Below are 12,313 nucleotides of genomic sequence, written 5' to 3'. Positions count from 1 at the left end.
CAGCTGTCTGGTAGAAGCAGAATCAGCTGTTCAAATAGATGAAGAACCAGATCAAATATTTATGAAGCTTCTTTAAATAATCTATGAAAAGCTGTTTTTAACACATTCAGACGCATTTTAAACATGTTACATGTGAACTCTTAAATCTTTATTAGTATTTACTTCAGGTGTCACTTTTAACACCACATAACCGACAAGTCGCACCTTCAATTTCACACATATTTTATACTTTAATTTAAAATCATACTATTATGCTTTAATTCAAAACATAAAAAGGTTAAGGAAAATGTTAAGGTGTGTTTAATTTTACTTCAAAATGACTGCAGCTCGCACAACTGCCTAAGCTAGCGAGTAAACCATTCAGTTTAACCACAATAAATTGAAAAACAATTAAATCGATATAACAATTAATCATCATGACTCGTGTTTTGGAGAACTTAACAATAAACGAGTCGTAAACTAGTCTTTTTTCCAAACAATAGCCAGACAATCATGATTTATTTTCTTCTTATTCGTATTCGTTAACAATTAAATCAGGAGTATCTAGAAATATACGTAGGAACAAATGTGGAAAAAATGTAGGAAAATATTTAATTTAATTTCTATTTACAAATGTTTTTTTAATGACCCAAATTGTTTATTTCCTTAAATATATTTTTCCTTATGTATACCCACATTTATTTCAACATAATCTGGAAATATATGTGGGGACAAATGTGGAAAAATAAGCATAGGACAATACCAAATTCAACCTTTTTAATTTTTGATTATTTTTCATTATGTATACCTTCATTTTATTTCAGCATAATCTGCAAATATGTTGCAATAAATAATGACAAATAAACAAGAAAAAAATATTTCCATTCAGATATACTTTTTGATTTCTACATTGCATATTTCCTATTTTATAATTAATTCATTCCTAAAATATGGCTCTTGTCCAGCCAGCAATCCAAAGTGAGTGGTCAGTGTTTTCATAGGGCCTTCATTCAAAGAAATTACAATTATTCAATAACTTTGGGTATTCATTCTTTTTAGGCTTCATTCACTCAAAAATGGAATAGAATTTTGTCCATTTGGAACGTCAGAAACGTCATAGTCCTGTAGCGGCTTAGGCCGAGTTTGTAGATTAAGACGCCACAGATCTGATAATGACTGGTTATTATTATAAGTGTCGTAACAATTCAACAGAGGCTTTGATGTGAGTTTTAAGTGTACTTCGCTAACGTTCAAGAGCTCAGTGACCCGCTGGGAAGTTTAAATACTTAAACCAGATGACACTTGCCAAGCCTTCAGCTCACTAGGAGATCCGATTCCCGAGGAGACAGTAGCCCAAGACAGACAAAGACGTGCAATTGAAGCCTTTTCTCCTCCTGAATGCATCATCAGCTACTTTTCATGCTGTAGTGACACCGGCTTGACCCGAGGTGAACTTCCGTCACATCAATCTAAGATGGTGATTGCTTTTACATTTCCCTTCTTTTCTGTCTCAGTGGATTCCCTCAGTGCCTACTTGTCTCCTTCATCACCGTCCTCTCGCTCTTGTATTCCCTTTGTACTTTGTTCTTTGTCGTCATTTCCACTGACATTGCCTCATCAGACAATATCTGCAGACACAAGGCCGTTTTCGACTTTTCCCTCCAAATGAGTGCCCTCAAACTTCCCATATGAACACAGAGGAGAAGCATATTATAAAACAAGTTGTGAAATGTGTTTTTCCCGTAGCTTTAATTCAAAACATCTGTAAAACATGAACTACCAAAATAATACAAGAAATAATTAAATATATTGGTCAATCTAAAAACTTCCTGCAACAATGTTTGATTACAGAGACATTTTTATTATTATCTGGTTGTTTTGTTCGTTTTCTACCACTTACTTTCGTATCAGACTCTATCCCAGCTACTAAGGGCAAGAGGCAGTGACAGACACAAACAACCACACTAATCAAAAAGCATATTTCTTTTGATGTATTCCATATATTTATAATATTAAAATATAATAGCATAGATGACGGATTACCTCAGGGGTTTAATGGACTGACCCCTTCTGTCCGAGAATTAGTAACATCTTAACAGGGATCAATCTGATGAATGTGACAAAATCAGACTGACTTCCTGTGTAGTTAAGAGTTTATATTTAAAAAGTAATTTCGGGAAAATTGGAAACACTGATTCACAAAATTGTGAAGTTCTCTTCTATAGAACAAATACAGGTTTTTGACCCAAACCCACAATGAATGTGACATTTAAAAGAAGAGAACATGAAGCATTGTGACATAATCTATGACTTTGTGAAGTTCTCCCAGATTTAAAAAAACCTTTTTTCCTTTTTTTTTCTTCATATATTCTGGGATTGTTGGTTTAAATATGAACATTTATGACTCAGAGTGACCACCAAACAGCTTCACGGCAGTGCGTCAGAGACGGCAGTTTTATTCATTTCAATTTTGGCTAAAGAACTGAGAGGACTTTTTAAAGCTGACACAAACAAGCCTTTCTCTAGTTCTGCAAACTACTAACTAACTACTACAATAATGTCTTTAAATTGTAAATTTTCGCCACCGTTTTTAGACATTGATGCGCCTCCGAAGTTGGTCACGACGGAGGTCACCGAGGACACCGTCACCGTCTCGTGGGACCAGGTCCAGTCCGAGATCCAGGGCTACATGTTGAGCTACTCCACAGCAGGAGGATCCAGTGCTGACATCCCGGTCGGGCGAGACAGGACGTACTACACACTGATCGGACTGAAGCCCGGGGTCGTCCACAACATCTACATCTGGGCCTATCATGGCGACAGAGTCAGCCGTAAGAGTTCCGCAGAAGCAGAAACAGGTAGGAAGTGGACCGTCTTCATGGAGTGTGAAAGTTGGAGATGTCACAGATTCTGTGCCGGAAGGAAAAATAATTTTACTGTCACTCTTTATAAGCAACTTCACGGCGTCCATGTCTTTGTTTGCTGATCAGAAGAAGATGAAACAGTCACCGTGCGCAGGCTAAGAACTCCACACTTAACTGCCAAGAGGGAAACTTGAGCTCTCCCGGTGAAGGCTATTAAATATAATTAAGCTGGACACCTCTTTTTGACGCGGGTGCAGTTTAGCTTCAGGCTTAATATCTGTCACAAGTTGAGACGGCGAGGCTTCGTCAGCAGAGGCGGCTATTGTGTCTCCCCACAAGCAGTTGTTTTCACACATGCTCGCCTCTAATGTGAGAAAATATCAACCGAGTCACAGGAACTGACTTGTCCATATGTTAATGCAGGTTCAAAGTCAGAGTCAGTAAGTTTGGTGATACATCAGATGTAGTGAGGAGTGGGTGAACAAATGTGTGGGCAGTCTCACTGCAAAATCTAGCTTGAAGCAATACTTGGCTGAGTAAACCTTGGTCTTAAATATTGAAATATTGAGCCGCTCTTACCAGGTATTCCACTAATGAAATATAAAATGAACTCTCTCAATAACACTTCCATAAAAAATGTACCACAAAACAGTACAATTTGCAAATGATGGTTCTATGTTAATAAAAACATTATTTTAGTTACTTATTAAAGCAGCACAATGAAACATTTAGACATTTTTATTTACTCTTTTTTTTCAAGATGGCCTTTACTACGTCACTTTGCACAACAGTTTTAAAAGAGAAACTGACAATAACATTTAAACAGAGAATTTATGATGTTGTCATTACACTATTCTGACACATGGGGGTGCCATAAACAAATGTTTAAATTCAACAGACACAGTCTTTAATGAATTTTATTTTTTATTTACCCTAATAAGGTTAATAACAAAATACTAATTAGAATAAATTAATGACTTTTTATTGTATAACCTACTACTAGATTAGTTGTCGCAAAACTACGTAGCTAAATAAAAATCAAGACTACATGTTCTTTGTTGTTATATTCTACATCTTACTACATTTTCTTGCTTTCTTCTTGCATTCTGACTCTCTAAAAAAAGTTCCTAATTCGAGGGCCTAAAATTATACTTTTTTCTTTGAAGAACCCAGTGGGGATTATTTGTGGTTATGTGTGGCTTTCTTGAAAACATTACATTCTTACATTTAGGCACCTCTGAGATCGTCATACGTCTTCTGTTACAAACTGAACACAGCCCCCCATCAGAGAAGGGAAAAGTTATGTGACCCCCACAGGAAAAAGTTTGGGGACCCCTTTACTAGATTTGCATGACTAAAACTGGAACACCGTTATATTGGAAAAAAAAAGTTATATTTTGATCTGGGGCCTCGAGTTTCCTCCCACTGTTCAAAGAGGTCAATTGAGGTATTTAAATTGGCACTGTGAAAAATATATAATTTCTTTAACATCAAAGCATTTCTTTCATTGATAGTTCTACTTTTATTCATTGCTGTCACCAAGTATTTTTCTGCTAAAATACTAAAAATTCAAAGCCACTATCCAGGAAATTCATCCATCAAATGTATCCATTGGCTTCCCAGAAACGAGCTCAGATGACGGAGAGCTGAGCGGTCAGGACCTCATCTCTTTCTTGCATGTTAGTCCAGCAGGGCGATCAAGAATGTCATCCACATAAGAATGCACGACTATGAAACCAGATGATGGATTCACTTTACAGTAGAGTTTGACCAAGCAAACCAGGTCAAATATTACTTCAAATCCGCGATTTAAAAGTGACGTGTTTGATCTGCTAAAGTGAACAAAGCGACCTAGAATAGAAGAAAGAATCCAGATCTTAGAAAAGGAAAGGATTTCAAATTATCCAGTGTCATTGTTGGCTCTTGCTTTGACAAAGTTATTCCAGAACTGGACGTTCCTTCTCAAATCTATAAAGAAAAGAAACTAAGGTACGGATATTGTCATGACATGACCTGGATGATGTCAGATGATTAATGCACGGTAAAGGTTTAGAATCTTCACTTTCCTATCAGATCATGATTCCTACAGTATGCAGTGACCCATTCAAAACATAAAAGTACCATGAGATAATTATTTTCTATCATCTTTGAACAGTTTCCACCACAAGGACGACGTTTTATAAATATTTTCAGCCCGAGGTCAGATAAAGCACAACCAGTATATTGCAAAAGCAAACAAAGGTCAGCTCATTATAAGTGCTATCATTTTATTTTTTTTATCAAATAATCCTTTTGAGATGGAATGGAAGACCTTTAAATAAAAAAAAGGTCACATCTATGACACAACTTTATTATTTTTATAAGTTTAGAATAAATATTTGGACTTCAAATTGATGATATAACATCAAAACATTTTTGTTATTTTCATTAAAAAAAGGTGTGGTATAAAAAACAATAATGTTATCCAGTAAATCACACAGCTGATGTTCAGTTGGAATCTCTGGAGCTCAAAGAGAAAACCCTCGTGAACTTGTAAATGCCATTCAAGGTCAGCCTAGGTCAGCGTCTGGTGTCTCGGTGTGAGCGCCGCATATGGAAAACAACTCTTCGCACAAGTGTCTTTGTGTGCGACACATGACCTGTGAACACACTCGAGTCCTTAGTTACTAATTTAAAGGAGAAGCTTCCGTCTCACCTGGGAGACATTAGCACATGTGGTTTAGTATTTGTGACTTTACTGGACACACTTACGAGCACAACTAATCTCTGACCAGTCACACGTGATTTATTTATCTTTTGTTGGGGGTTCCTCTCGTGTCAATCATCTAAACCTTTAATAGCAAAGCCTGGTTTTATATTAAGACAAACCTAAACTTGAATCCTAATCCATGTGTATTCCTGCACCGTCATCAACTCTGTGTCTTATCTTGACCTCCACAGACATTGATGGCCCCAAAGAGTTGAAGGCGACAGATGTGAGCACAGAGTCGGCCACTCTCACCTGGACTCGCCCCCTCGCTGACATTGACGGATACGTCCTCACATACAGGGACGAGGAGTCCGCCACGGAGGTGAACCAGAATTAAAAAAACGATTTATTCTTAAAGTTACATTTTTTTGTATCTCATACTGTGCGGTGATCTATCATCAGAAAGTGCAATTTTCTTAATGGAAAAACTATTCTATTAGCCACGTTTATTTATACATTTTCGAAAATATACATTTTATTTTTTTGTCACAAATTAATCGAAATATTATCTTGCTTTATTAAGAAATTAATATTCAAGAGCCTTTCTTATAGATCAATAAAAAACCACAACAAGATTCCTGGTTAAAAGTAAAATTGTATTAGACATAGCGTTTCCATTTTCCTTCTTCAAGTAGTCGCAGAGAAAGAGAGATGAAAGCAAGTTTTTTCCATTTATTTTTACTTCTTCAAACAGATATTTTTCTTACTGCTCCCCCAAACGTTCGGTAGAAGTTATAAATGTAGTAATAATAGGAGTGGGAGCAGTATTTTTAGTTTAATTTATACAACCACTTACAAAAAAAATAAATCATCTGCACCGCGGTTTGAAACGGTATTCTATAACGTTACTCTGTACGCAGTTGGCATTTTAGCGCCCTCTACAGTTGCGGGTTGGAAGGTGCCGTTTAAAGTACAGTAGACTTCTACTAGTTGTTGTTTATAGGCGTTTTCAAGGATTTGTAGAACACTGACCTCTTGTGGCTACAGTTAAAATAAATATTCATAATGTCAAAAACAAAGAAAGAAATAACTCTTTTCAAATCTTAAAACCATCATTAAATACCGTATGAGTCTCTTTTGACATGAAGGTTCTTGTCCTTTGATTCCAGGCTGTCGAGCAGCAGATCTCGGCCGGTGAGAGCAGCGTTGTGTTGTCAAGCCTCCAGACAGGGAAGAGCTATATCGTCACCATTGTGGCCTACAGAGGGAGCAAGAAGAGCACAGTGGTGAAGACCATCTTCAGGACAGGTCTGACAGGATTCAGTTCGACTCTTAAATCAATCATCTTAATAATGTATTTTAAAGACATTACTGACACGGTGACATCCTAGCATAACCAAAGCAACATATAAATCAAAGTATTTATTGTAACCCATCATTGGACCATGAAAAATAACTCTTTTTATCACCTTCTAGTTGGTGTGTTGGTCCCGTTCCCGATGGACTGTGTTCAGATCCTGAAGAACGGCGTGAAGAAAAGCGGCGTCCACACCATCTTCATCAACAACGACCGCTCCAAACCTGCTGAGGTCTTCTGCGACATGGACACTGACGGAGGCGGATGGCTGGTAATCGAAACAATGACCACATTTTATAAGAATATAGTTTGTTTTAGTGGTTGTGTTGAAGTTGATCTTTGTGGACTTCAGGTTCTGCAACGCCGCACCACGGGCAAGCTGGACTTCATGAAACGTTGGCGCCAGTACATCGCAGGTTTTGGCGACATGACCGACGAGTTTTGGATTGGTTAGTACCAGAGTTGGGTTTTTGAAGCTTCTTTTTGAGATCCACTAGATGGCACTCTCCGCTCTACAAACTATTGGTTTGAAAGGATATTCTAGTGTAACCTCAGATCATTTTTGGACTGAGGGCGCCCCCTACTGGGCTATAAAAATATAGGGAACTGCTGGATGAAGCTTCATCAGCCAATGAAAACACTTAATATACTTCATATCATTATTTTCTTTTTAAAGGTTTCTAATTATATAAAATAATACATATTTAGTAAAAAAACGAGTGGAGTATCAGTTATTTTTAAAATTGTTTTTGTTCCTATTATTAAAAAACCCCCACAAAAAACACATTTTTCACCCTATTTAGATTTCACAAACCAACCGTAACAGAATAAAAAAAACAACCACGAAACAAAAGTGTTGTATAAATTGAAAATATATTTCTCTGTATGTTTACCAGGAAGACCAACAGTACTTGTGTGTAGTACCAGAGGTTCCATTGCAGTTACACTTATAAGACACTGTGTTTTAAATCTCTCGTCGTGCAGCTTTAAAGTGTATTTTTGTGGCAAATACAAATGAATATTACATTATGTGTCAAAATTAAAGAACGAGCAATAGAAGTTACCGCGGTAGTATTTCTAAAACATGAGATTCAGTCATACGGCCCCTTGCATTTGCCATAACAATATCTTGTTCGTTGCGTTGCAGCCTACTCCCATCACTGAGTGATTGTGTGTGGGAATGTGTAACTTAGTGTAAAGCACTTCGGGTACTGAAGAAGCGTAGAACGGCGCTGTATTAGGAAGAACTATTTACTAGTGATGGTCTGATGAAACTTCATGAAACAGTGTCATTATTTTAGAGTCCAGTAGATGGCGGTCTCTGCACGATTTTCCTTTGTTTTGAACAACTGTTCTTATGAAACATCACATCATCTTTAAACTGATGGCGCCACCTACTGACCTCCAAACACCTCTAATTTACAAACTATTTCATTTCACTGTAACTACATTTTGCAATAGCTAGCATGGTAGCTAGAATACCTACTGTCTCTGTAAGGATCTTACTTGCTTTGTGCTGATAAAAAAGGTAATTTTGGGTCATAAATCATCAGGATTTTGACTGCAACAACATGATCCTCTCGTCTGGATTCTGTCACAAAGAAAAAACCAATTTTCCTGGACATCATCCATGACCTCATGAGTCTGTTTGTCCTCCCAGGTCTGGACAAGATCTACGAGTTGACCAACACTCCCACCCGATACGAGCTGAGGTTCGACCTGGGCCTGGGCTCTGAGAGAGTCTACGCCGTGTACGACAACTTCAGGATCGCTTCTGTTAAGCAGAAGTTCAAGCTGACGATCGGAAACTACAGCGGGACGGCAGGTGAGAGACGAATCTGATTTATTCACGTATTTTCATCGAGGTTTTGAATTTAAATGCTTCTTAAAATAACTGTCCTTGTTTCAATAAAGAGTGATCCAGGTTGATGGAGGAGAAATCTGCTGTCACTTTAAGGTTTTTGACTTCCTCTCCAGCGTCAGGGAGCAAAGAGACCAAACACGCTCCAGCAGTGCGAAGGCTTTTGAGAGGAACTCGTGTACCGACAGTTAAAGACACGTCTCTGCAGGGAACTTGCAGTCAGGCAGGATGCTGGGAAAACTTTGACTCCCAGCAGACTGCAGCAGGTTCAGCACTGAACATACTGAGCTGGAACTTCTTGTGCCGCTATACTGTCGCTCGGTTGTTTATCCAAAAAAGACTGACAAGAACCAAAACAGACTATTTTCTGTTTTCAAAAGGTGATGCCATGACCTACCATCAGGGTCGACCCTGGACCACTGTGGACAACGACAACGACATCGCCCTGGGTAACTGTGCCCTGACACACAGAGGGGCCTGGTGGTACAAGAACTGTCACCTAGCAAACCCCAATGGAAAATGGGGCGACAACAGACACAGTGTGGTGAGTGATCCAGGGGGCGCCATTTAGTTTTATTAACTAGTCATACTAGTCAGGACTAAAGAAAAAAAAAATATATATAATCTAACATTTCTTACACTTATTCTCTTACATCTAAATATAAATATTAGCAAACAATCTAATATTAGAAATTAACTTAACAAAATAAAATAAAAATACATGTAAAAAAGTGTTTTGATTCTAAATAAATTAATCTTCACATTAAAAAAAAGGCATCAGATAAATAACTATTAGATCCAAATAATGTATAGTCAAATAAACAAACAAATATATTAATAATGAAAAGAAAAAAATAATAATAAATGAATAATCAATGTACATTTAAAGAAAAGTTGGGAAAAAATTAACTAATGAGAATTACATGGGTGCAAGTAAATTATCATAATATCGTAAATAATATTGAGACAGGTCCAGATTTACATCAAAATAATCTGTTTTACAAAATATGTTTTAAAGTTTTTTTCTAATGAAATATATACTTGTATACAAAAATAAATAAATAATTATAATAAAAAAATAACATTGAGTGACAGAAAAAATATGAATAAAAATGTTACTATGCGCTTTAATTTAAATACTGTAACTATTCGTTACTTACTTACTATATTAACTTAAATTAAAATAATAGTTTGATAATGTATCAATGTATCATCATGTTATTACAACTTAAGTATTTAAGTAAATAAAAAACAAATTAATTTAAGCGAAAACTATTGAAAAATTTCAAAAATAAAGTTAAAGGATTAACCAAATTCGAATTAAAGTGAAAAAATGTTTAAATTAATTAAAGAATTTGATACAGAAAATACATTTACAAATAATTCTGAATAAAAAGATGTAACAAAAGAAAATATTTAACTTTTCTAATTATTTTTGACAATAAAACTACAAACATACATGTAGTAACTATAAGCTCATCTTCTCAGGTCCATCAGGACAAAAACTAACATGATGCTGCGTCTTGTTCAGTAATCAAACAATCCTCGACGTCGGTCCACTTCGGTTTGTTTGGTCGTGGAGCGGCAGAAATGGCCTGAATCCTTCAGCAGTGATAAGAAAACACATTTCTCACAGCAGCAAGTGTTTTTACCAGGCTGATAGGGCAACAACAACAGTTATTATGTGGCGGCGAGACTGATACTGAGGGAAACGCTGCAGGATCTTTTCGCTCTCAACCAGATTTCCTGCCTAATATTGCTGCTGTCGCTCCAAATGTCTTCCCGATGTGTGTTTACCGATGCAAAAACAGTCCAAACTAGTTTGTACCGGTGAAATGAAGCCGGGGGCTGATATATATTGCAGTTTGTCATTCCGCCTGTCTTCTACCCTCATTTCACCTCCTGCTTCTCCTGCCTCTGTGTGGGCTCTGCTGCTCTTAGGGGGTGAACTGGGAGCCTTGGAAGGGCCATCTGACGTCTCTGGACTTCACAGAGATGAAGATCCGACCAGCGGGAGCCACGACCAGCAGGAAGAGACGAGCGCTCATGGCTAAAGAGAACAGAAACTTGAGCCATCAGAGGAAATAAACAAGTTCTTTTTCATGTCACAGTCCAGGACTCACTTCCTACCAAACAAGAAAAAACAACAGGCCTGATTCAACGTACAAATTGACAAAAGTCAAATGAGACGGGCCACTTAAGTTAATTCAGGAAGGGTACTTTTAGTCAATATTTACTTAAAATTAATTTCTAATATTGGAGCTAATCTTGTCCAGACCATTGTCTGGACTCACAGACGGCATAAATGCTATGTTAAGAAGTTGCTAAAGCTACACAAATACACCTAAAAGTATCTGAAATTGCAACTTTTCCCCTTTTTGATTAAAAAATATACAGTAGGAAACACCATGTAAAATATCTGTACATATTTACTAGCATATTCTTAGTTAACCTTTCAGTAGCTAATGCAATAACAAATGTTAGATTATTTCATATGATCTATTAGAATATTTATGTTCACCTCTAGGCTCTGTAACTTTAAACGAAGATTTCTCTGGTGAGAAATATGACAATTTGTTTATTTTGTTGTGTTATGATATATATTATTACAGTCATTTAGTAAAAAAAAAAAAAAAAAAACGCTAGCGATAGCATTAGCATGTTCTCATGGTAAAATGTTTCATCGCTGTTGACATAATTTAAGGCAACACAGCAAGTTAAGAGTATACTTACCTTCAAATAATCTCTTTTATTTAAAATTGAAGTAAAGATGGTCTTGTGAAAGGTAGCATACAATAGTGACAACAATTGATACTATCATATTAATGTTTGAAGTTACGTTCACCTCTAATTATTTAGATAACAAGAGTTATACTTTGTTAATACTTTGTCAATAACTGTCTATTATTTTCAATGGTAGTTTCCTCATGTTATCCAACCACAATTTGACCTCTAAAATAGTAAAAGAGTACATATTCTGCACATAAAAAACACGTTCAAGTCTTTTCGTTCAACACTTTTTCTTTAACCTTGTCGTAATAAAATCATGAAACAGTGGTGTGTATTTTTGTCGCTCCAATAGAAGTGCGTATTGAGCGGATGGTGCCACATGTCATTCTCGCGTCAAACACTGTCACATTAAATTAGCCGCAGTCGGTCGACTCCCGGGATCCTGATTGGCCGACTGTCAGCAGAGGTTTCGCATCAGCGTGAACGAGACGGAGCTCATCCATCAAACTAATGATCCCATCAAACGTCAATAGGAATTAAAGTCATCTCAGCTTCTGCTGCCTAACCACTCAAACCCCCATTCTTATTCCGAATTAACTGACAACTGTTATTAATTTTGTTTTGGATTCAACTTTATTAGTCGCTTGCATTTTTTTATCACACGCTCAGCGCGCAGTTCTGACAGCGACAGAACGCATCAGTCACAGTTCTGCTTTATCTCACCACTGATTTACTGCTTCCAATAAAGAAACCTTTGATCAAATTATGACTTATAACGGAAGAGCAATCATTTTTAACGAGGAATCACTGCCGAATGAATATAACTTTTTGCA

At 36.8% G+C, this 12,313-nt stretch overlaps 1 protein-coding gene across 1 annotated transcript in view; it reads left to right on the top strand.

Annotated features, from left to right (window-relative positions):
• The window catches only part of tnn (tenascin N), a 35,311-nt gene extending 23,532 nt beyond the window's left edge, over window positions 1-11,779 (top strand). The window contains exons 9-16 of the mRNA XM_087811596.1: window positions 2,574-2,837; window positions 5,784-5,914; window positions 6,702-6,840; window positions 7,009-7,160; window positions 7,242-7,338; window positions 8,550-8,714; window positions 9,131-9,294; window positions 10,692-11,779. Of these exons, the coding sequence (XP_087667722.1) occupies window positions 2,574-2,837; window positions 5,784-5,914; window positions 6,702-6,840; window positions 7,009-7,160; window positions 7,242-7,338; window positions 8,550-8,714; window positions 9,131-9,294; window positions 10,692-10,838 (1,259 nt within the window). The 3' untranslated portion in view covers window positions 10,839-11,779. The remainder of the gene's footprint in view (window positions 1-2,573; window positions 2,838-5,783; window positions 5,915-6,701; window positions 6,841-7,008; window positions 7,161-7,241; window positions 7,339-8,549; window positions 8,715-9,130; window positions 9,295-10,691) is intronic.
• The last annotated feature ends 534 nt before the right edge of the window (window positions 11,780-12,313 follow it).

Source organism: Callionymus lyra, chromosome 16 (genome assembly GCF_982586985.1).
Source record: "Callionymus lyra chromosome 16, fCalLyr1.hap1.1, whole genome shotgun sequence".
Lineage (NCBI taxonomy): Eukaryota > Metazoa > Chordata > Actinopteri > Syngnathiformes > Callionymidae > Callionymus > Callionymus lyra.
This window is presented reverse-complemented; position numbering and strand designations above follow the sequence as displayed.